The sequence below is a fragment of the Orycteropus afer genome, unplaced genomic scaffold, assembly GCF_000298275.1.
Source record: "Orycteropus afer afer isolate SDZICR_OR568_19922 unplaced genomic scaffold, OryAfe1.0 scaffold00050, whole genome shotgun sequence".
Classification (NCBI taxonomy): Eukaryota; Metazoa; Chordata; class Mammalia; order Tubulidentata; family Orycteropodidae; genus Orycteropus; species Orycteropus afer.
In genome coordinates, this window is record NW_006921637.1 from 259220 (window position 1) to 285602 (window position 26383).

Genomic DNA, 26383 nt, shown 5'->3' on the forward strand with positions numbered 1-26383 from the left:
GATACCTAAATATAATTCTTTTGAATTCCTTATCAGGGAGTTCCAATGGTGCTTCTTCCTCAGGGATGTGTTCTGGGTCTGTATCCTGCTTCCTTGTTTCTACCGCTTTATTTTGCTTCTTTGTGTAGACTGTGATTGTCTGTCCTCTTCAAGACATGGTGATGTTGTTGTGTTTAGATCTCTGTTACCTGTTTGTGAAGAGCAGTTAAGGGTGAGTCAGGCTCTTCCTGGTTGTTGTTTATCATTGGTTGAGTAATGTGGGCACAGTTGCTGTCTCTCATTCAGTTAGACAAAAAGAATGATTGAAAACCCATCAAAAAAGTAAAAGTGAACAGACAAAAATATACCACATAAGCACACAGGAACAATCACCAAAAAAAGAAAAGAAAAGAAATACTGGCAATATCTTGGTAGGTGGCCATAAGAGAAAAGGAGTAGAGTAGAAGAATAATGAAAATGATGGGAGAAACTGAAAAAGAATAACAAGGGATGGGGAGAACTGTGAGAATGAAAAAGATGGGAACTAGGAGCAGGGGCGAAAGTTAAAGCCGAAAACTAGAACCTGGAAGAAGAAAGAATAATCATAAAAAAGACTAAAAAAAAAGAAGAAGAAGGAGAAACAGAAGAAGAATTTTAAAACAGATAAAAACAAAGAAAAAAGAAAAAAGAACCAAGGATGGTAAAGAGAGGGGAAAAAAAAAAAAAAAGTGTTGGCACACACAGACTGTGATCTAATTCCTGCCAGCCCAGAAGGGTGGATGGGAGTGAGGAATGTCTGCATCTCTGTTTACCAAGAGGGTGTGGGGTATAAGCGTAATAAGGGGAATATCTCAACTTTTTAGTCTTTCTTGTCCAGAATGTCCTTGCAGTCCCGGGCAAGTGTAGCCTATTCTTGTTATTATTGTTGTTATGTGCCGTCAAGTCGGACCCCACTCATAGTGAGCCCTCCTTGGGATTACGAGGCGATATCACTATGGAACTAGATTGCCCAGCCTTCCTTCCGAGGGGTGGCTGGTGGGTTTGAACCACCAGCCACCCACCAGCCTTCTGGTTAGTAGTCAAGTGCCTTAGGCACTAGAGCCTATTCTTAGGTCCCTGAAATCTGAAAGAACATTGTCACTTTAAATATCCAGAATGGTGGAACAGCTTGTAAACATTGAGAATGGCTGTGCCCTGTGTACAGCCAAAAGTCCATAGCTCAGCCCATCTCCCTCTTTGCTGCTTCCCCTTTTATTCACCAGCCACCAGTGCAGTCCTCTGTGCAGCCCCTGGCTAGCATGGCCAATTTTTAGGTTAATTCTTAGGTCCTAACACTACTTGGCAATATCCAAGCTGTCCATGCCATCAGGATTGCTGACAGACCACAGCTCTGTATGTCTCCTTCTTTGGTGTTTTCATGCAGGTTCTTAGTCCATTTCTGTATCCTTCCTTTCAAACCTCAGGGCCAGGATTATCTTCTGTATCTATGTTAATTGGTTCCCCTTTTCTTTGTTGAAGAGGATCTGTATAGTTTGTCTGCCTATTCCACCATCTTGTTGGAAATCCTTGTCCTTTTTTAAATTTTGACGTGAATGTTTATCGTTTTCTTTGAGGTTATCCTGTGATTTATAATTTTCTCCAAGTTTAGAACAGTCCATTCTATCCTGCAATTATCTTGACATCCTCACCCTTTAAAAGTTCTGTATATACACACTTTTTGCCTTCTTTTTGGTTTGTGGTTGTCCTCATTTTCCAATTGATGTCTCTGGTTTCCTGTTTACAATCTTGTAAGCTCATTTACTTTGAATACTTCCATAACTGGATTGGTTTCTGGGTTATGTCATCTTGTGTGTTAATGGTCAGTTGTTTGCTATTGTTGGTTCTTTCTCCAAAGTACTCCCTTTAGCATCTCTTACAACGTTGGTCTGGTTTTAACAAAATGCCTTAATTTCTGTTTATCTGGAGATGTCCTAATTTCACCATCATATATGAGGCACTGTCTTGCTGGGTATATGATCCTTAGTTGAAAATTTTTTTCTTTCAGGGTTTTTGTATATATCATCCCATTGCCTTCTCACCTGTATGGTTTCTGCTTAGAAATTGGAGCTTAGTCTTATTGGTTGCCCTTTGTAGGTAACTTCGTTTTTCCCATGCTGCTTTCAGGATTCCTTCTTTGTCTTTGTTTTTGGTGAGTTTGATGATGATAAATCTTGGTGATTTTCTTTCAGGTTCTATCCTGTTTGGGGTTCATTGGACTTCTTGAATGGATATATTCTTGTCCTTCATCATGTCAGGGAAATTCTCTTCCAACAAATCTTCAACAGTTTTCTCCCAAGACTTTCATTTTCTTTCCTTTGTTTGGATATGTCTGAGTAAGCAGGATACTGTGTTCTTCTTTTCCCTATTGGCAGCACTTACACACTCACTACCTGTCTCCTTTCCAGTCATCAGCCTCCCATATGTCCATGCTGTCTTTGGCAAGCAGAGCCTATTCTTAGGTCTCTGTAATCCAAAGGAGAATGCTGTCACTTTAAAATTCAAAAATGGCCTCCATTTGTAAATATTCAAAATAGCTGGCCCTCCAGATAGCCAAAAGTCCACAGCTCAGTTTGTCTCCTTCTTTGCTTTTTCCTTTTCTAATCATCAGCCACCGGCACAGTTGTCCATGCAGCCCTTGGTGAGCAGGGCCAAATTTTAGGTTAATTCTCAGGTCCTAACACTTTATGGCAATATTCAGGCTGTTCATACCATTAGGATAGCTGACAGCCCACAGCTCTGTTTGTCTCCTTACTCACTGTTTTCCTTCAGCTTCTGCTGTTGTTGTTGTTATTAGGTGCCATCAAGTTGTCTCCGACTCATAGAGACCCTACGTATGAGAGAATGAAACACTGCCCAGTCCTGTGCCAGACTCACAGTCCCAGCTATACCAGAGTTGCATTGCAGCCACTGTGTCATTCTACCTTGTTGAGGGCCTTCCCCTTTTTTGTTGACCCACACTTTACCAAGCATGATATCCTTCTCTAGGCAATTGTCCCTTCTGGCAACATGACCATAGTAGGTAAGACAAAGTCTGGCCATTCTTGTTTCCAAGGAGCATTCCAGCTGCACTTCTCCCAGGACAGACTTGTTAGTTCTTTTGGCAATCCATGCTACTTTTGATATTCTTTGCCAGCACCACAACTCTAAAGCATCAACTCCTTGTCAGTCTTCCTTATTCATTGTCCAGCTCTCACATGCATATGAGGTGACTGAAAATACCTTGGCATGGGTTAAGCACACCTTAATCTTCAGGGAGACATCTTTACTCTTCAGCGCTTGAAAGGAGGTATTTTGCAGCAGATTTGCCTAGTGTAGTACTTGTGTTTTATTGACTATGCAAAAGCATTCAATTATGTGGATCATAACACATTAGAGATAACATTGAGAAGAATGGGAGTTCCAGAAACACAGAATTGTGCTCATGAGAAACATGTACATAGATCAGGAGGCTGTCGTTCAAACCGAACAGTCATCCCATTATTCCTCTGGTTTTCGTCATTGGTGTTCAATGCATCAAATCTTTCTTTAGATGGTCTCTAATCTCAGGAGAGAATAACCAAGATCATATTTTGGGTCTTGTGGACCTATTTTAATTGTCTTCAGCTTTAACTTCAACTTGCATATGAGTAATAGATGGTCTGTTCTGTAGTCAGTTCCTCACCTTGTTCTGGCTGAAGATATTGAGCTTCTTCATCACCTCTTTCCACAGATGTAGTCAGTCTGATTCCTGTGTACTCCATCTGGCAAAGTCCTTGTGTGTAGCTTGTGTTCATGCTGTTGAAAAAAGGTATTTGCAATGAACAAGTCGTTGATCTTACAAAATTCTGTCATGCAATCTCCAGTGTTATTTTTATCACCAAAGCCATATTTTTCGACTACCAGTGATTGTTCTTTGTTTCCAACTTTTGCATTGCAATCACCAGTAAGAATCAACACATGTTCATGGTGTGTTTGATCAATTTCAGAGCACAGAAGTTGGTAGAAATCTTCTGTTTCTTCATCTTTGGCTTTGGTGGTTGATGCATAAATTTGAACAACAGTATTATTGACAGGTCTTTGTATTTCAGGATAGATCTTGAAACATTTTTTGTAACGATGAATGCCATGCCATTCCTCTTCAATTTGTCATTCCTGGCATAGTAGATCATGTGGTTGTCTGATTCAGAATGGCCAAAACCAGTCCATTTCAGCTCATTAATGCCTAGGATATCAATCTTTATGCATTCCATGTCATTTTTTGACAACTTCCAATTTTCTCAGATTCATATTTCATACATCTCATGTTCCAGTTATTAGTGGATGTTTGCAGCTGTTTCTTCTCATTTTGAGTTGTGCCACATCAGCAAATGGAGGTCCTGAAAGTTTTACTCCATTCACATCACTTAAGTTGGCTCTACTCTGAGGAAGCAGCTCCTCCCTAGTTGCATTTTGAGTGTCATCTGACATGAGGGGCTCATCTTCTGACACTATTATCAGACAGTGTTTCAGGGCTGTTCATAAAGTTTTCCAGTAATATATCAGACAGTGTTTCACTGTTATTCATAAGTTTTTCACTGGCCAATTCTTTGAGAAGTGGATGACCCCTTCCGAGTCTGTCTTAGTCTGGAAGCTCCGCTGAAACATTGCTACCGTGGGTGACCCTGCTGATATTTCAAATACCAGTGGCATAGCCTCCAGCCTCACAGAAACACGCAAGCCACCACAGTGTGACAAACTGACAGACAAGTGGTGGGGTTCTTTTACTAGTTGGTGTTTAATCTATTTCTCTATCCTTCATTTCAAAGCTTAAGGCTCCAGGATTATATTCTTTATATGTGTCAACTGGTTTCTCTCTTCTTTGTTGAAGAGGGTCTGTGTAGCTTGTCTTACTATTTCTGCCATCTTACCATAAGTTTATATCCATTTATTTGTTGATTCACAAACCCTGCTGTTATTTTTTCTTCTGAATTTGTAGAATTCACAAATTGTTAATCACTTAAGAAATCTAATTAGTGTTCCTTTGAAGAAATTGTGTTGTCTACCTTTTTAATTTAGGTGGAAGGTATCATACACATGTATCAGTCACCTTTTAATTTACCTCCTCCTTATTCACTTTGTTCTTCTGTTAATTAAATCACAAACCTTTTATTTCCAATTTTTTATTTAGTTACTCTGAATTGCAGCATTGTTTCCATATATATACATCATATTGCAGAGGGAAAGACCAATTTCAATATATTTTTAATTAGTGAAGAGTATTCAGTCTTCCCAAAAGAAATAGTTCCTAAATGCTGACCACATTAGGCCTCATTCTAGGCATCGAGGAGGAAACACTAGTGTCTGTGCCTGGTCCCTAGTTTAGTGCATGACACATAGTGATCATGAAATGTTTTGAAAGAAGTCTTCTACCCTCAATTTTGGATAAAATTTGGTATATATTGTGTGCTTTTGAAATAATTTTGGAAAATCTTAAAGTTCTCAGATTACTGTAGGGTTATAAACTAACTGCTATGTTTGAGAATATAATTTACCCCTTTAATTTAATTAATTTATACTGTTTTATAATAGTATGGACAAAATTGTGATGTATCAGATAACATTAAAGAGTCTTTTATGTTGGAGTGAGAGCACAAGAGATGGTTTTAAATCAGATTTACTTTCCTAGTTCTGTTTTCCAAACTATCTTGTATTCTTTAGCTTATGCCACCTATTGTTTAGAGGGAGAAGGAGAAAATAGGAGAAAATTGACCCAGAGACATAACAAATAGCTAAAGAAAATTGGCCTTAAAGTAATAATATTCTGAGGATAATCTCCCAACCCAAACCAAAAACCAAACCCACTGCCATTGAGTTGATTCCGAATCATACTGACCCCATTTGTTTTCCAAGGTGGTAAATCTTTACGGAAGTAGATTGCCCAGTCTTGCTTCTGCGGAGTGGCTGGTGGATTTGAACTATCAACCTTCTGGTTAGCTGTCAGATGCCGTAGTCACTGTGCTACCAGAGCTCCTTATAAACTCCCAAAGTGGGTGATAACTAAAGGCATAATCACCTGTACAAATGGAATTTTAAAATATATTGAGGAATTCTAAGTTTTCTTTCTTTCTTTTATTAGATTTTAATCTACCACTCTCAGTTGATATACTCCCAATCAAAGAAAAGAACTCAAGTTCCCAAAAATCTATTCAGGACAAATTATACTTGGAAGGAAGTACTCCATCTGATCAGGTTTCTGCAAAAGTAAACATCTTTCAAAAAAGTAAACGACAGCGTAAAATTACCCATCGCTATTCTGTAAGAGATGCAAGAAAGACACAGCTCTCCACTTCAGATTCAGAAGCTAATTCAGACGAAAAAAGTATAGCAATGAATAAGCAACGGAGGCCCCATCTGCCACAGCATTTTGTAGCACATTCTCCTAAAGAAGACCACCTTACAGCTAAAGTTGACCAGTTAGCAACCAAAGAAGAACAGACTCCTCCTGATACCATGGCTCTAGAAAATTACAGAGAAGTTATTCCAAGACAGGAGTCAAACACTGACATTTTAAGTGAGCCAGCTGCCTTGTGTATTATCAGTAACAAGAACAATTCTCCATTTGACTTATGCCATGTTTTATTATCTTTATTAGAGAAAGTTTGTAAATTTGACATAATTTTGAATCATAATTCTGCACTAGCAGCCAGTGTAGTGCCCACATTGACTGAATTCCTAGCAGGCTTCGGGGACTGTTATAATCTAAGCAACAATTTAGAGAATCAAGTGGTTTCTGCAGGTTGGACTGAAGAACCAGTGGCTTTGATTCAACGGATGCTGTTTCGAACAGTGCTTCATCTTATGTCAGTAGATATTAGTATTGCAGAGATGATGCCAGAAAGTCTTAGAAAAAATTTAACTGAATTACTTAGGGCAGGTTTAAAAATTAGAACTTGCCTGGAAAAACAGCCTGATCCTTTTGCACCAAGACAAAAGAAGACACTACAGGAGGTTCAGGAAGATTTTGTGTTTTCAAAGTATCGTCATAGAGCCCTTCTGTTGCCTGAGCTTCTGGACGGAGTTCTACAGATTTTGATTTGTTGTCTTCAAAGTGCAGCTTCAAATCCCTTCTACTTCAGTCAAGCCATGGATTTGGTTCAAGAATTCATTCAACATTATGGATTTAATTTATTTGAAACAGCAGTTCTTCAAATGGAATCACTGGTTTTAAGAGATGGAGTCCCTCCTGAGGCCTCAGAACACTTGGAAGCCTTAATAAATGATGTGATGAAAATAATAAGCACTGTCAAAAAAGTGAAATCAGAGCAACTTCATCATTCAGTGTGTACAAGAAAAAGGCACAGACGCTGTGAATACTCTCACCTCATGCATCACCACAGAGATCTTTCAGGTCTTCTGGTTTCAGCTTTTAAAAACCAGGTTTTGAAAAACTCACTTGAACAGACTAAAGATGGAGATATTTATTATCCTGAGCGATGCTGTTGTATTGCAGTGTGTGCTCATCAGTGCTTACGCTTACTGCAACAGGTGTCCTTAACTAGTACTTGTGTCCAGATTCTATCAGGTATTCATAGTGTTGGAATATGCTGTTGTATGGATCCCAAATCTGTTATCATTCCTTTGCTCCATGCTTTTAAATTGCCAGCACTGAAAAATTTTCAGCAGCATATACTAAATATTCTTAACAAACTTATTTTGGATCAGTTAGGAGGAGCAGAGATAACACAAAAAATTAAGAAAGCAGCTTGCAATATTTGTACGGTTGACTCTGATCATCTGGCCAAGTTAGAAGAGACATTAGAGGGAAACGCATGTGATGCTGAACCTTTATCAAGTTTTTCCAGTCCTTCTTACAAATTCCAAGGGATCGTGCCCAGCAGTGGGTCTGAAGATTTGTTGTGGAAATGGGATGCTTTAGTGGCTTATCAGAACTTTGTTTTTGAAGAAGACAGATTGCATAGCCTACAGATTGCAAATCACATTTGCAATTTAATCCAGAAAGGCAATGTAGTTGTACAGTGGAAATTGTATACTTACTTATTTAATCCCATGCTCCAAAGAGCAGTTGAATTAGCCCATCACTGTCAACGCCTAAGCAATACGTCAGCTCGAACTCAAGTATGTAGCCATCACAGCCAATGTTTGCCTCAGGAGGTACTTCACATTTACTTAAAAGCTCTGCCTACCCTGCTTAAATCCAGGTTTGTATGTGTGTGTTTGTATTTTCTTATTGGATGTTTTTGGGTGTGTGATAAAGTATATACATTTGAACTAACCTTTTTAACTCCAGGGCCTCATCATTAGTGTAACTGTTTTCATTCCTTCCTAGAATTTAATTTTAATTTAACAACAAAAAAGTTCCTATTTTCAGATCTCCCATTGTCAGAATATGTATTCTTTTAACTGTCTCTCTATCTGTCTGTCTATCAGTCTGTCTTCCTTTCCATCTGTTTTTACTGGGGTAGTTAAAGAAGTTTAATTTCCTAGTGAAAAAAAGTCAAGTTTTAAATACATTCTGAGGAAAAAAAAATGGAAGCAACACAGATATCCAACAGTGGGAAAGGTTAAGTAAATTATTTTTACTTGATAGAATATTATTTTTAGCTATTAAAAATAATAGTTACAATGATTATGTTGGAACATAAGAATATGTTTATAATAATTCATGGGTAAAAAGACATTTTAAATGTGCTACCTTTATTTACAACTACGTAAAATATGCACATATATAAAATGATAATTTATCGAGGCAGTGGAATTAAATGGATTATTACACCTAAGCAATATATGTAGAAAAATTGGAAAATACAGACAAACAAAAAGATCAATATTGCCAATAATTCCACCAGTGAGTTTCTAAATTTTATAATTATTAAATTCAGTACCTTTAAAATATGATTTTATAAATAAAACTTGCTTTTGATTAACTGTCTGACCTTTCAACTAATGCAGGTGCCATTTAAAAAACTTATATTAAAAGATAAAATATCATCATCTTCGTTTGTGGTATTATCTGTCAATCTTAATACAACTACATTAAAAATGATGTGTTAATGTTAAATCATTGTCTTATAATTTTTTTTTTATATATATACCAGATATTATTTGTTTAAATAGGACTGAATTTGATTTGAAAGTTTGGTAACTCCTTGGTATATTTGTGGATAATCTAGATGTTTGTAAAATAAGGACTGAGAATAACTGAACTGATTTATATTAAAGTTACTATTAGAATTTTATGAGTTCAGTGAGTCTCAACCTGTGACAGAGCTGATCATCATCTTCAGCTCTGTAATTTTGTTCTTTCTCTTTATGAGGTGCACATGTGAAACTAGCAGAAAGTTCTGAATGAGGCAAACAAACAAACAAATGTGGTGATAATTGTGGCATTTAAAGTTTATGTAGAATTTGCTGTTTGGAGAAAAATATTCTTCTGTAAATTGCTTTAATTTGGGACACATGTAATCCTTTCTTTTTAAATGCTGTTAGTAGCCGTAAATATATATGCAGTGTTTGAAGAAGGATATGAAAAGTAAATAGAGGTTCTGGTCATATCTAATAACTTGAGCTAGATAATTGATTAATCAAATTAGGTAGTGCTTAGTATGTACCACATGCAGTAATGATATTGGAATAGCAAATATACCTATTTATAAGTGTTTCTACATGTAAAATATATTTTTTTTTCTCTCTCTCTCTCACAGAGTAATAAGAGATTTGTTTTTAAATTGTAATGGAGTAAATCAAATAATTGAATTAAATTACTTAGATGGTATTCGAAGTCTTTCCCTAAAAGCATTTGAAACTCTGATAATCAGCCTAGGGGAACTACAGAAGGATGTTTCAATTCCAAATACTGATGGGCTAGACAGTGAACAGAAAGAGTTGTCATCTTTAAATGTAGGCACTTCTTTTCATAACCAGCAAGTTTATTCGGATTCTCCTCAGAGTCTCAGCAAATTTTATACTGGGCTCAAAGATGCTTGCCTAAAGAAGTGGAAAACTGTGAATCAGGATGTTCATATCAACATAATAAACCTATTTCTCTGTGTGGCATTTTTATGTGTGAGTAAAGAAGCAGAATCTGATAGGGATTCTGCCAATGACTCAGAAGATACTTCTGAATATGATAGCACAGCAGGTGAGCCTTTGAGTCATATGCTGCCATCGTTATCTCTTGAGAACCTGGCCTTGCCTTCGCTTGAACATATGCACCAAGCAGCGGACATTTGGTCAGTGTGCTGCAGGATCTACATGTTGAGTTCAGTCTTTCAGAAGCAGTTTTATAGGCTGGGTGGCTTCCAATTGTGCCATAAATTAATATTTATGATAATACAGAAACTATTCAGAAGTCATGAAGATGGGCAAGAAAAAAGGCAGGAAAGTATAAATGTAAATGAAAGCCAAGATTTAAGCAGAATTTCTCAATCTGAGATAGCTATGAAGGAAGATTTATTATCTTCAACTTCATCAGAACTGAGTAGTCTTAAAAAGAGTACTGATGGTTTAGGTAAATTAGAGTCACAGCATATTTCTCCCACAAATACGGAACAAATTCTAGCCACTGAAGCTACTCCCGAGGAAGCAAAACTATTTATGAGTCAAGAAAGTGAGACCTCACTTCAGATCATACGACTTTTGGAAGCCTTTTTGGTCATTTGTCTTCATAGTGCCAGGACTAGTCAACAAAAAATGGAATTCGAGTTACCAAATCAGGTAATACTTTATCTTTAGTCCAGCTATTGTATAGTATGTATTTTTGAAAGTTTTAGCATAAAACTATTATTGTTCTTTTTTTCCAAAGATTTTAAGTTTTGAGAAACTCTTATAGACTTAGCATAGCACCTGCCACTGTGGAGGGCACACAAGAGAATATGACCCAGTTCTTAATCTCAAGAAGTTTATCATTTATAGTTGGGAATGCAAAACTCTCATGTGCAAAAGTCACCACCCCTAAAAGGCATTAGTTATGCATTATGTGTCAGATGAATATTAATGGATATTGTGTTTCAAACTTCAAAGTTCATAATCTGAGTATGATGCTAGTGAGTGCCCTTCCCATCCCATTTATCGAGCAGAGACACCCATCCCCAGCTCCTCCACATGTTGGCTGCTAAGGGCTTACATCTCCACCTGTCTCTAGAGAATTGCCCTTGGCCTAGGGAAGACACCCCACCCAGAAATGCCTGGGAAGGATGCCCATAGGCAGAGGCTGATGAATGTGGCTTGGGGGCCAGGGGACAGTTTCTACGGAATGTTACAGGCCCTACAGGTTTGTATGGGATTAGGCTAAGTCTAGTCTTTTCCTCAAACCACATCTTTATCTAGCTTCTTCCCCTGATCTGTTGTGCTTTCCTCGTATTCTTAGAAATTTTCCTGACAATGCATCTCAACAATAAATCACTTGGATAGGAATCCCCAGTCTCAGGTCCTGCTTTTCAGAGACCTTTGAATGTGGCAGACCTCTTCCATTCTTACTAACTTACCCCTAACTGTTCTCTCAGTCAACAGCCTCTCCCTACTCTAGTTTCGGTCTCCACATTGGCTCCTGCCTAAAAAATTGTGATGCCTCCATGCTGCTCACAGTTGAAATCCATACTCCTTAACATAGTGTACAACCCCCTTCATGGTCTTTCTTTCATTTCCTTGTTTAGCCTCATTTCCTACTATCCCCCACCATGCTACAATCTTCCATACTGAGATGAAGACAGGTTCTCAAGGTGCCATTCTGTGCCATGTACTTTTGTCCATGCTCTCCGGCTTGTTTGACCATCTTCTGTTTCCTACTTGTTCTTCATTGTCCATCTCATACAACCCTTCCTCTGGGACACTTCTGATAGGTCTCTCAGGTACCTTCTCCCTTTTCTATTCACAGAGATCTTTGTTTATATCACTAATATTGTAAACATACTGTCTTGTCTGTATGTATCTGTTCATCACATTTTACCAAGAATTCCTTAGAGAGAAGTCAATTTCTTACCCATCTTTATGCTCTCATCACCTGGCAAAGGGATTTAGGCAAGCAGCAAAAGCTCCCTTCAAGGTTAAGAGGGAAGGGAATGAAAAGAATTTGTGAGATCTAGAGATGGTTAATCAAAACTCTCTGATGTTTCAAGGGATCATTTTTTTTTTGTGATGAAATTAATTTTATAGACAGTTTCTTTTATCTAAGGTATATTGAAATTCAAAATCAGATAATATTTGACAAAAAACTTACGAATTACAACATGTTTGTAGAAGACATTTATACATTTTATTTTCATACCAACTGCAGATAAGTGGACTAACCTTTCTACTTGTAAATAATAATTTATCATTGTATCATTGTGTAATTGTTTGAAAAAAACCATATTATTAATATTCTTAGTCTCTTTTATTTTACCTTAGAACTTGTCTGTGGAAAATATATTACTTGAAATGAGGGACCATCTTTCCCAGTCAAAGGTGATTGAAACAGAATTAGCAAAGCCTTTATTTGATGCCTTGCTTCAAGTTGCCCTGGGGAATCACTCAGCAGATTTTGAACATAATGATGCTATGACTGAGAAGGTATGAGTACTTATAGATACTGGGGGCAAGCCTGTTATTTGGGTATGACTAACAGAGGTGGAGTATGTGGAATGGGATAAGGACACTGATGAATGTGACTAGAATATATGGACCAGGATTTAATTAGGTGAATTGTTTGGGCCATGTCTGCATCATTTAGGGCATTTAGTCAGTGCCCTAGGTTCAATAGGAGAATAATATGACATGATTTTCTTTGACTAATTTGGAAAGTTACTAAGCAAGACAAATGTATTCTTTGATTGGATAAGTCTTCACATAACTGATTTATTAAATGATAATTCAGGACTAGTGAGGACTAAGCTATCTTATCTAGCTAATATTTTCAGTGTTTTCTAATTTTAAACCACTCAAAATAAAAATGACTAGTACTTTTAAAGAAAATAGCAGTCATAGTTTTTTAGTTGTTTGTGTTGCACTTTTTATAAAGAATTATTATTTTTCCCCAAAACCTTGAGGTATATATTTAGTTCATTTCCCTCTCCTTTCTTATATCTTTTACCTTTAATTAATTGTGAACTGTCCTTTATCTTTATATAACTTCTCTTTTATTCCTTGATCTAGCCATATGTTTTGTAATGTGTTGCCATCATATTTTATGTTGCTGTTTGTTGTAACATAAAAACTTACTATTATATTAATAGCTACTAATACCTTTATCATATTACTGAATCAGCTGGGTAACTGGTAAAAGTTAAAGTATTTACTTTACTCTGTCTTTTACTGATGTTGCAATGATAAAGTACTGTGAACCTGTTTAAGTAAAATGTTTTCTGATGTGAAAGTTTTAGTAACATTATTATAAGAAGAGGAAAAATTCATGCTACAGAATATTACATACGAAGTTAATGCTGGAACTCTTGTGATTTCTGAGATGTTTGTATTTAGAAAATTACATTGTGAGATCTCTAATGTTTTTGAAATTTTTCACATCTTGTCTGGTTATCTAATTTATGAAATATTTTATTTATAAAAATTCTGTGAGAAAAATATTTTCTATAATGTGTAGAAATATATATACCAGCATTAACTAGTGTGAAGTATAATTCCACCTCATTGTGGTGTGTAGTCATTTCCTATTGTATAACTACAATGAAATTTCCTCAATTTATTTTTCAGTAAAACTGAAATGACCTATAGTTTGATCATTTAGAAACCTCCTTTTCTGAGGTGTTAATCAAGTTGTCTGAGAATGAGAGGTTCTTAGAAATTTTTCTGAGTGTATTTCTTAATTAGTAATGGATAATATCAATTATTAAGATTTTTATCTTAAAATGCTGCCTAAACTAAAATCTAATGCATTGCCATCAGTTGCTATTAGTTGCTATCACTGACTCATAGCAACTCTTACTGGGTTTCCAAAGTTGTAAATCTTAAGGAAACAGACTACTGCATTTTTCTTCCATGGAGCAGCTGGTGATGTCCTTAAAATGACTTTTGAGTAATAAATATTCTGTTAGTAAAAATTAGCGAATATTGTAATGTTCACCTTTGAATTATGTTGATCTTGTAGAACCACCAGTCTGAAGAAGAATTGTCATCCCAGCCTGGCTATTTTTCAGAAGAAGCTGAGAACTCTCAGGGCTATAGTTTAAAACTTTTGATTGAAGAAGAAGGTTATGAAGCAGACAGTGAAAGCAATCCTGAGGATAACGAAAGTTGTGATGATGGTAAAGTATCATTAGAGCTTGGATTTGCAAGTCAGATTGTTATTTCATTAGCTTCATAATAATGCTGCTTTAGAATTCTCTCTGGCCTTCCAATTTAAAAAGTGCTTTTGCATTATTATTTTATTTGGTTTTCACAAAAAATTATGGCATGCATATGTGCAGTTTAGAACAGTGAGATGTATTATTACGAACATTGACTGAGTGCCTGAGAATACAGGGATGTAGGACAAAGTTCCTGCTTTTATATATACATTTGTGGGAAAAACAAACAATAAATAACAGAAATGAACAGTATGAAGAAAATAAAATAAGGTGATGTGATAGTGATTGGGGTCAGGGATGGCCTCTCTAAAGAGGTAATGTTAACATTGAAGCGTAAATAAGGAAGGGCTAGTTAAGCAAACATTGGCAGAAAGGACATTCCAAGCAGTTTGTTATAAAGTCTAAATAAGATAATGAATACAGACATCTTTCTATGCTATCCAAAAATGCTACTGCATAGATTTCTTTCTAGTTTACCACAGTCCACCTTGCCCTTAGACTGGAACTATATTGTAGCTGATCCTTTGTCTCAGGGTTTAAAACTTGGGTAGAATGGAAAAGATGGATTGACCAGAGTCAGGAGATTTCTGGAAAGGCTCCATCTTTTTTTATATGCTGTCCCAGCACTGTCAATCTTCACTAAATTTCATAGTACTTTTTTTTTCCCCTAAGTCTATTTTCTCTTTCCCATGTGAATGAATGGGAATAATCATTCATGTTTTACTTTATCATGCCTTATGGGTTCTTAACAGATGCTTTTTGAAAAAATAATGGTTTTAATGGTAAGTAGGTTTGATTTTTGTAATGGCAAATTTTCTCCTTTTTATAATTTGCTAACTAGAAGTCAATTTAAAGAATTTGGCCCAGTAGAAATTTATAAGGTTGGGCAATCCTACTTCCTTAGTGATACTGCCTCAGAAACCCAAAGAGGGGTTGCTATGAGTCGGGGCCGACTCGAAGGCACATAACAACAACAACAACAACAACTCCTAACTTACTGACTTTCTCACTACCTGACATTTCATATTTACAACTGTTTTGGTCACCTAGTGCCACTCAGGGGCAGGTTGGATAAGCAAGCTGGGTGCGCAGGGCAGGCAGGTGTTTGGAGTGCCTGAGGGCAGGCCAAGTAAGTGAGCTAGGTGTAAGTCTGTCTTAGTCTGGAAGCTCTGCTGAAACCTGTCCACCATGGGTAACGCTGCTGTCATTTGAAACACCAGTACCATAGCCTCCAGCCTCACAGCAACACACAAGCCATTACATTATGACAAATTGGCAGACAAGGTTCTCTCCCTTAGTTGTTCCAAACTGTCCTGCTCACTTCCTGGCCTCCCCTGGGTGCTCCAACACCCACCTGTCCTGTGTGCCCAGCTTGCTTACCTGGCCTTCCCCCTGGTGCTCCAAACACCAATGTGCCCTGCAGTATTGTCCAGAAAACCTTATGAATAGTAGTGAAACGCTCTGTTATATTACTGGGAAATGTTATGAAAACCCTGAAATATAATGCCAGAAGATGAGCCCCTCAGGTCAGAAGGCACTCAAAAAATGACTGGGGAAGACCTGCCTCCTCAGAGTAGAGGTCATCTTAATGATATGGATGGAGATAAGTTTTGGGGACCTTCATTTTCTGATGTGGCATGTCTCAAGATGAGAAGAAACAGCTGCAAACATCCATTAATAATTGGAACATGGAATGTGCGGAGTATGAATCTAGAAAAGTTGGAAGTTGTCAGAAATGAAATGGAATGCATAAAGATCGATATTCTAGGCATTAGTGAGCTGAAATGGACTTGTTTTCCCCATTTTGAATTAGACAAACATATGATCTACTATGCCAGGAATGACAGAGAGGAATGGTGTGGCATTCATTATCGCAAAGAATGTATCAAGATCTATCCTGAAGTACAATGCTGTCAGTGATAGGGTAATATCTGTATGCCTACAAGGAAGACCAGTTAATACTACTACTCTTCAAATTTACACACCAACCACCAAAGCCAAAGATAAGGAAATTGAAGATTTTTAACATCTTCTCCAGTCTGAAATTGACTGAACATACAATCAAGTTATGTTAGTTATCACTGGTGATTGGAATGCAAAAGTTGGAAACAAAGAAGAATCACTGGTATTTGGAAAATATGGCCTTAGTGATAGAAATAATGCTGGAGATGCATGATAGACGTTTGTAAGACCAACAAATTATTCATGACAGATACCTCTTTTCAACAACACAAATGGCAGCTATACATATAGACTTCACCAGACAGAGTACACAGGAATCAGATTGACTACATCTGTGGAAAGAGGCGATGGAGGAGCTCAATATCTTCAGCCAAAACAAGACTAGGAACTGACTGTGGAACAGACCATAAACTGCTCGTATGTAAGTTCAAGTTGAAGCTGAAGACAATTAAAAGAAGTCCACAACAGCCAAAATAAGACCTTGATTATATCCCTCCTGCATTTAGAGACCACCTAAAGAATAGATTTGATGCATTGAACACCAATGACTGAAAACCAGAGGAATTGTGGGATGACATCAAGAACATCATCCATGAAGAAAGCAAAAGGTCATTCAAAAGACAAGAAAGGAGGAAAAGACCACAGTGGATGTCAGAAGAGGCCCTGAAGCTTGCCCTTGAAAAGAGACTGTTGTTGTTGTGTGCTGTCGAATCGGACCTGACTCATAGCGACCCCTCCTTGGGTTGCCGAGGCAGTATCACTATGGAAGTAGATTGCCCAACCTTCTGAGGAGTGGCTGGTGGGTTTGAACCGCCAGCCTTCTTGTTAGCAGTCAAGTGCCTTAGGCACTATGCTACCAGAGCTCCCGAAAAGAGACTAGCTAAAGCAAATAGAAGAAATGACAAGATTAAAGAGTGGAACAGAAGATTTCAAAGAGAAGTTCAAGAAGACAAGATCACTTATTATAATGAAATGTGCAAAGACTTGGAGTTAGAAAACCAAAAGGGAAGAACACACTCAGCATTTTTCAAGCTGAAAGAACTGAGGAAAAAATTCAAGCCTCAAGTTGCAATATTGAAAGATTCTATGGTCAACATAGGAGCTTTGGTAGTGTAGTGCCTTCGGTATTTGACTGCTAACCAGGAGGCTGGCGGTTCAAACCCATCAGCCATTCCTCAGAAGGAAGGTTGGGCAATCTCCTTCTGTAGTGATACCGCCTCAGAAACCCAAGGAGGAGTCTCTGTGAATCGGGTCTGACTTCATGGCACATAACAACAACAACAAAAAAACACATCGGCAATATATTGAATGGCACAGGAAACATCCAAAGAAGATGGAAAGAATACACAGAGTCACTATACGAAAAAGAATTGGTCGATGTTCATGCATTTCAGGAGGTGGCATATGATCAAGAAGCAATGGTATTGAAGGCAGAAGTTGAAGCTGCCCTGAAGGAATTGGCAAAAAACAAGGCTGCAGGAATTGATGGAATACCCATTGAGATATTTCAATAAATGGATGCTGTGCTGGACACACTCACTCATCTATGCCAAGAGATTTGGAAGACAGCTACCTGACCAACTGACTGGAAGAGATCCATATTTGTACCCATTCCAAAGAAAGGTGAGCCCACAGAATGTGGAAATTATAGAACAATATCATTAATATTGCATGCAAGGAAAATCTTACTGAAAATAATTAAAAAATGGTTGCAGCAGTATATTGACAAGAGAACTTCCAGAAATGCAAGCTTGATTCAGAAGAAGACGTGTAATGAGGGATTGTTGCTGATGTCATATGGATCTTGGCTGAAAGTAAAGAATACCAAAAAGATATTTACTTGTGTTTTATTGACTATGCAAAAGCATTCGATTGTGTGGATCATAACAAATTATGGACAACACTGAGAAGAATGGGAATTCCAGAACACGTGATTGTGCTCATGAGAAGCCTGTATGTACATAGGCTGTCATTCAAACAGAACAGAGGGATACTAGGTGGTTTAAAATCAGGAAGTGAGTGTGTCAGGGTTGTATCCTTTGAACATACTTATTCAATCTGTATGCTAAGCAGATAGTCTGAGAAGCTGGACTGTATGAAGAATGTGGCATTAGGATTGGAGGAAGGCTCATTAACAACCTGAGATACGCAGATGATAAAACTTTGCTTGCTGAAAGTGAGGATGACTTAAAGTACTTACTGATGAATATGGAAGACTACAGTCTGCAGTATGGATTACATCTTAATATAAAGAAAACAAAAATCCTCACATCTGGGCCAATAAGCAGAATCACAATAAATGGAGAAAAGATTGAAGTTGTCTAAGACTTCATATTACTCGGTTCTGCAATCAACACCAGTGGAAGCAGAAGTCAGGACATCAGAAGATGTATTGAATTGGGAAAATCTTCTGCAAAAGACCCCCTTCAGGTGCTGAAGAGCAAAGATATTTCCTTGAAGACTAAGGTGCACATAACCCAATCCATGGTATTTTCAGTCGCCTCACATGCATGTAAGAGCTGGACAATCAATAAGGAAGACCAAAGAAGAATTGATGCTTTTGAGTGGTGTTGGAAAGGAATACTGAAAATACCATGGACTGCTAAAAGAACAAACAAATCTGTCCTGGAAGAAGTGCAGCTGGAATGCTCCTCAGAAGCAGGAATGGCCAGACTTCGTCTCACCTCCTTTGATCTTGTTGTCAGAAGGGACCATTTCCTGGAGAAGGATATCATGCTTGGTGAAATGGAGAGTTGATGAAAAAGGGGAAGGCCCTCAACAAGGAGGATTGACATAGTGGCTGCAACAGTGGGCTCAGGTATAGCAGGGATTGTGAGGCTGGCACTGAACCGGGCAGTGTTTTGTTTTGTTGTATGTAAGGTTGCTATGAGTCAGAGACAACTCAATGGCACCTAATAACAACAGTGCCACTCTGACAGGAATATACCACAAATGGGATGGCTTAAACAAACAGGAGTTTATTCTCTTACACTTTTGGAGGCTAGAAGTCTGAGTGAAAGCCCCTCAGGCTTGGGCTTCAGCTCTGCCTCTTACTCCCAGCCCACTGAAGCTGGGGGCATTCTTCACTCAGGCAGCTGCTGGCTGCTGAAACCGACAAACCCAAGGTCGACAAGTAAAAAGATACAGTCCTGATATTACCAGATGATACAGCAGGCCATTGATTCAAATCTTTTAAAAGTACCAAGATTGGCAGAGCATGGCAGGCTGCTGAATGACGACTTGGCTACAAGCAGGGTCCAAACGTGCCAAAAAACTGGAGAACTTCCTCAAAGCTGCTTCTTACATACTGGAAGCAGACCACATCCCTAAAGCAGCTACTTAGCTGCTCCAGTAGATTCCACCATGGAGTTAATTACCAATTGCAGCATGGGGAATAACTACATCCAGCTGCCCAGCAACTGAAAACCAGGCCCAGCCAAGTTGACACATAACCTTAACTACAACAACCACAGTAAAAAATCTGTCTATTTCGTGCATTAATGACATATGTTGGACAGTAACGAAAGTCAAGGTACAAGGTGAGAATAATGCTGACTGACAAGGTTATGTGTCAGTTTGGGTGGACTGTAATTCTTAGTAGTTTGGCAGTTATGTAATGAAATAATTTGACAGTTATGTAATGATGTAGTCACCCTCCATTTTGTGATCTGATCTGATCATACTCCATTTTTGCATAATTCCAGTTTTCACATAATGACCTGGTCTTTGGAACCTAACCATGTTGATAAGAGTGGATTTATATGAACATAAAATGAATGAATAAGTAAATAAAGCCCAGCAGTCTCTTTCAGGAGTATATCAGTCAAATTTTTCAAATTCAGTGAGACAGTGTCTGTTTCTCACCATGAAGAAGAATTCATTCAATCAATAGCCAAGCCTATTTTCACAGAGAGATGGACAGGCAAATTGAACCCTCTGATTTAATATTTTTGAGTCAGAAAGTTTGAGATAGTATTTTTTTCCCAGTTGTGTTGGAGGGATTTGTTAAACATACCACAATTTATCAATTCTATAAAAATTACTATTGATAATATTTGTGGTTCTAGTGAATATCAAAATTATATTTAAAGCTACTCACTAATCTTCACAATATCCACAAGACTTGATCATTCAGCGTACATATCATAATCAAAAGTCATCTTCTAGGAAAAGGTTTTGTGAGTGCCTTCTTATAAATCGTACGTACGCCACTAGATCTTCTAAATGATGAATAAGGTTTGAACTGTTCATTCAGTGTTTAGGGAATAAAAACACTCTTTTCTTTTTCCCTTTTCAGGAGTAGATGTAAAGGCTGAGGTAGAAGGTTTCAGTGCATCAAGCTGTCCAGCTTACTTCTTTGGAAACCTCACACAAGGGGAAATAATATATCCTGAGATTTGTATGCTAGAATTAAATTTACTTTCTTCTAGTAAAGTCAAACTTGATGTGATTGCCCATGTCTTTGAGAGTTTTTTGAAAATCATCAGACAGAAAGAAAAGAATATTTATCTGCTAATACAACAGGTAAAAAGATGCATCTAATTAAAGGTGATTGATATTTATCAGACTAATCCTCCAATTATGTTGCTCCTTATTTATATCCTTACTTCTCTGAAAATTATTTGAGATGATTGCTTTTCTTTTATATCTTAAGTATGTTTTAATCTATATGTAGATTAATTAATCTAAAATCTTTTATTTCCTTAGTTCTCATAAAAAAAATTAATGTTGTCATTAGTTAACCAGTGATGGATTTTAAAATGCTTCTGAGAAATGATAGCATTTAAAATATGTTCATTCTTTTGAAAAATTAGGAAATATATGAAAGTATTATGAAAAAAAAATAAAAATTATGATCTTAAGCATAATATTTTTCCAGTCTTTTTTCAATATTTATATATTTGTATATACAAGTAGACAAGTGTCGTATAATTTTTTAAAACATTGAAGTTGCTCCATGCTTTCATGAGGTAAGAAATTTATTTTGTTTTTCTAATTTTCAGGGAATTGTAAAAAATCTGTTAGGAGGGTTCTTAAATATTTTAACTCAGGATGATTCTGATTTCCAAGGTGAGCTGAAACTTAATTTTGAACAATAGCATTTAAATTATTTTCTTATAATGTGAAATGAAGAGTTGATAATAATGACTTCTGTTGGCATATTGCTCTGTGGTTTTAAAAAGCATCTTTATGTGCATCTTCTCATTTGTTCCTCAGAAGCTCCTAATAAGGAGACATAGTATAAATATCTCTGCTTTATAGAGAGGAAAAGCTACATTCCAAGGAATTAAGTCAGTTGTTCAGAGTTATGTAGGCAGAAACTGCACTGTTGCCCTTTCAGTTACTGATTGAATGCCTACTCTCAGTACTTTCCTAAATGTTTGAGATTCATAATAAATATATAATATGATTTCTAACTACAAGAAACCTAAATTTTAGTTTAATATAGAGAATTAAAGCTAACATACATGAGTCACTAATTTGGGTTTGTCTGATGTTTCCTCACAATTAAATTCAGGTTATCCATTTTGGGCAAGAATACTTCAGAAATGGTGTTTTGTCCTTCTCAGTCCTTCATATTAAGAGGCACACCATGTCAATATTTTGTAACTGGTGATGCTAGCTTTGACCACAACAATGAGGTGGTGTCTGTCAGGTTTCTCCATTATAAAGTTGTTATTTTTCCTTTGTAATGAGTAAGTATCTTCTGGGGAGATACATTGAGATTATGTAAATATCCTTGCTGGAATCAATACTGTGGTGTTTGCCAAATGGTGATTTTTCTTTTTCCATCATTCTTTCTACATTTATTAATTGAAATTGTATGGAAGAGATTTCCTTTCTCCCCATTTACTTATTTATGGTACTTGCTGACCTTCCAAACTTTAGATGAGGGGGCAGATTGAGTCCTCACTCACCTGAACCCTTTTTGTAATTCAGAGATTCTAGGCAGAAACTTTCTCTTTTATCCATCTACTTGTCCATTTTCAAGAAATAATATAAAATCTCTGATCTGATGTACCACTAGTGCTCACTGCCCTGATCTTTTTACTATTAAATGGGGTTTCTTCTTTTTGTAACTCTGTACTTTTAGTTTAGTGACTTTTCAGTAGTATACAAAAGCAAACACACACACACTCACACACATATATTCCCCCATTTTGAGCTGACACTGTTTCTAAAAAAAAAAGAAATTACGTATACACACTTTACTTTGATCCTGTTACTTTCCTCCTTAAAAATCTTTAGTGGATTCATGTTACTCAACAGAGTAAGTTCTATGCTATTTTATAGTCTCATTGCAAGTTGACTTTCCAGCTGTACTAAACTATACTGCATCAACTCACTGCTTCTGCAAAATATGTTGTTTAAACATGACTTTTATACTTTGACTTCCAGGTTTTCTGAAATTCACTCATCCTTCAAGACACATCTCATCTTTTATATCAGTGTTATTTTTGTCCTGTCTACAATGGAGATAATATTTAATTTGTGTTTTTTTTTTTTGTGTGTGCGTGTGTATGTGTATCAGCTGAGAAAATGCATGTAAAAATACTTTGGACACTATAATATGTGCTTTACAAATATTAGTTACTATTACTCTATGAAGTTGTATGAATTTATGTACCACCATTTATATTATGCTAAACTTCAAGATAGAAAAGGAAATATTCAAACTGAATTGTGCTATTTCTGTATTTACACAGTCTTCAGTATTTTCACTTTTATTTCTGCTATGTAATTTTCTGTTTAGAAAATGATAGTTGTAATGAAAACATTTTCAAGATGAGAAGGTAGCCAACTATAGTATCTAATCATGTCTCTACTTAGTTTATAGATATTGTATTAGTTTATGCCTTTAGGTTACTTGGAGTTAACCTGTCTTTAAGAAAAGTATTTTGTTTATTTTTGTCAGTTGGTTCGTTGCATTACATTTAGTCATGCTACTCTTTCCTCAACAAATTTTGGAGTCATTAGATTGTTTATAATCCATGCAAGATGTGACAATAGCCTTTGATCTTTTTTACTGAAGTATGTAATGGCTTTAATTTTACCCCTCTTTCTTTAATTTAGCATGCCAGAGAATATTGGTGGATCTTTTGGTTTCTCTGATAAGTTCAAGAACATGTTCGGAAGACCTAACCCTTCTTTTGAGGATATTTCTGGAGAAATCTCCTTGTACAGTAAATATGCCATAATTAAAAAATTTTTCACAGATACCTTAATTGAATGTCTTGTTATATTATCTGGAAATCAAATCAATAAGCTCCCTCTTTTTATGTGGTAATTGTTATACTGTCACTTCTGTATTATTATATATGAAGTACTCATATTATTTGCACATATTTTAACTCTATTTTTATCTTTGTTTTGGCCTATCAGACATATCATTGAGATCATAGACCTTTTATCCCACCTCATCCTCAATCTCCATGTTTAAGAAATGCAAGATAATGTTAATTACTAAGGAGAACTAAATTATGAGTAATTATAGTCATTTTGAAGATTATCTTTAAAAAATTATTATTCAGTCTTCATTATCTTCTCCTACTTCTTTCCATTGTGGTGGTTTGTTGTTGTTGCTGTTGTTAGCTGTCATTGTGTTAGCCCTTGACACATGGAGACCCCACATAGAGTGGAACAAAACACTGGCCATTCCTGTACCATCCCCATTATTCGTTGTTGATTGGACTGTTGCGATCCATAGTGTTTTCACTGACTGATTTTCAGAAGTAGATTGCCAGACCCTTCTTTGCAGTGCATGTTAATCTGGAAGCTTTGCTGAAACCTATTCAACATCAGAGCAACACACAAGCCTCCAGTGACAGATAGGTGGTGGCTGCACATGAGGTACATTGACCAGGAATCAAACCTGCATAGAAGGCTAGAATTTTACCACTGAACCACTTCAGTGACTTTTAAACTGTTTTTTGCTGGGAAGCACATTTTTAGAATGAAAGCCTGACTAGAAGTATAACTAAATAAAATGAAAAGAACTTAGAGCTACTCTTGTTTATAGCAGGACTGGAGATTCCAGAGCTCTGCCTATTTCACTGTACCACTCCAGCCCCCTGGACCCTGAGAGACCTCTGTGGAACATGGTTGAAAAATGGCTGGTGTAGATATTTGAGAACTGACTGATATTTATGGAATATCTTTATCACTTTTTCTTAGTTCATTTTTCATTATCATAATAACCATTAGATGTTGTCTTATATATGAGTCAGGCATTGCATTCCAAGTAAATCTTTTCTACTTTATTACTTGTCTCCTTAGTTATTAAATATTCATTTCCTCTCTTATCTTTTCTATACATTCTACATTCCAGTTTAACCAAAAACTTCTGATTTTTACATAAAGACATTTAAATATAAAGTGAGCTAGCCACAGGAGATTATATATTTTACAAATGAAATTTCTATTTCATATTTTATTTTAACTGTACAAAAAGGAATTTTTTAAAGATATGGTAGATAAAGGAAGTATTTAAACAAGAATGTTTATGATGTGTGTGGGTGTATTTGCATTTTCATTTGTAACTTGAATTTCAAGATTATTATATAACTTGTAATGTGATTGTAATGTTTTGTTTTTCCTAGGAAATTCTTCTTCTGGGTATTCTGAAAATTGTTGAAACTGATATTTCTATGAGCCCTTCACAGTATCTAACCTTCCCTTTACTGCATACCCCACATGTAAGCAATGGTGTGTCATCACAAAAGTGTCCTGGGATTCTGAACAGTAAGGCCATGGGATTATTGAGAAGAGCACGAGTTTCACGGAGCAAGAAAAAGCCTGACAGTGAAAACTTCCCCTACCAGTTGCTTTCCTCTTGGCATGTAGCCCCAATCCACTTGCCATTGCTGGGGCAAAACTGTTGGCCACACTTGGCAGAGGGCTTTAGTGTGTCTCTGTGGTTTAATGTGGAGTGTACCGATGAGACTGAGAGTCACATAGAAAAAGGAAAGAAGATAAAGAAAAGAAACAAATCAATAATTATATGGGATAGCAGTTTTGATGGAACAGGTATGATGACAGAGCTACCCAATTTGTACACTTAGATTTTTTAAATGACAGTTTTCATTGAGCAGTAAGAATACAGTGATGTTCTAACTTACCCATAACATATTCTTCACCTTACATGCCTTTACTTAGTTCTAGCAGGTCCTGATTTACCAAAGCTTGGGTTGTCAGTGGGTCTTTTAATCTCCATCTCCTTCCCTATGTTTGTCTTTTTTTTTTTTTTTTCTCCATAGGTACACCACATGTACAACTGTTGCTATTGGGTCAGTAGTTCTGCCTCTTACCTGGTTCCATTGCTGCATTAAGATGGCTATTGGTATGAAAAAGGAAAGCATAACTTTAGGGCCACTTTTCTGTCTTTCTGTTACTTGTTTCCCAATTCCAGTTAGGCCCATTTCATCTTCTTTTTTTATTTCAATCTGTCTTTTCTATGCTGTTTCTTACTTTAGTGCCTCTCTCTTAGTGCCTGTCACAGAATATTTAAATGCATCAGTTTTTCTCCAAATAATTATAGGATGATTTGTAGTAGTATTAGACATGGGATGATGCTTTGTGCTCCTTGGGTCAGTGTCAGTTTAGGATATATTTTATTCCAGTCCTTTCTATCACTGAAGAATTGATATTAGGCTCCTATAAAACTGCATTTTGTTCCTGATTTGGCTAGAGTTGGAATTCTAAATCCGTTTTTCCACAGACATCTTGGTAGACACAGTGGTTAGACTTCATGTTGTTAGCATAGTGTAATACTTAGGTACTTTTGTTGGTTATCCTAGAAAAACACACTGCTGTTGAGTCAATTCTGACTTATAACAACAATATAAGACAGAGTAGAACTGCCCCAATGGGTTTCCAAGGCTGAAAATCTTTACAAAAGCAGACTGCCTCATTTTTCTCCCACAGAGCAGCTGGTGGGTTTGAACCACTGATCTTTTGGTTTGCAGCCAAATTGGATATCATTTTTTTTTAAATCTGAGCAGATAATTTGTAATGTTTCAGATAGTTATAACATTTTCTTTCTTTCTTTTTAAACTTTTTATTGTGATTTGGAGACAGTTTAGAGGGCAAATTCAATAATTCATATACACATTTTGATTCAAAACATTGATTGCAATCCCCAAAATATA

The 26383-nt window shown here is 36.6% G+C and overlaps 1 protein-coding gene across 1 annotated transcript in view; it reads left to right on the top strand.

Annotated features, from left to right (window-relative positions):
- The window catches only part of LYST (lysosomal trafficking regulator), a 339163-nt gene that overhangs the window by 22326 nt on the left and 290454 nt on the right, over nucleotides 1-26383 (top strand). The window contains 8 exon segments of the mRNA XM_042780645.1: nucleotides 6113-8195; nucleotides 9699-10710; nucleotides 12382-12543; nucleotides 14075-14231; nucleotides 20533-20759; nucleotides 21239-21305; nucleotides 23310-23419; nucleotides 24836-25262. Coding sequence (XP_042636579.1) covers nucleotides 6113-8195; nucleotides 9699-10710; nucleotides 12382-12543; nucleotides 14075-14231; nucleotides 20533-20759; nucleotides 21239-21305; nucleotides 23310-23419; nucleotides 24836-25262 — 4245 coding nt within the window.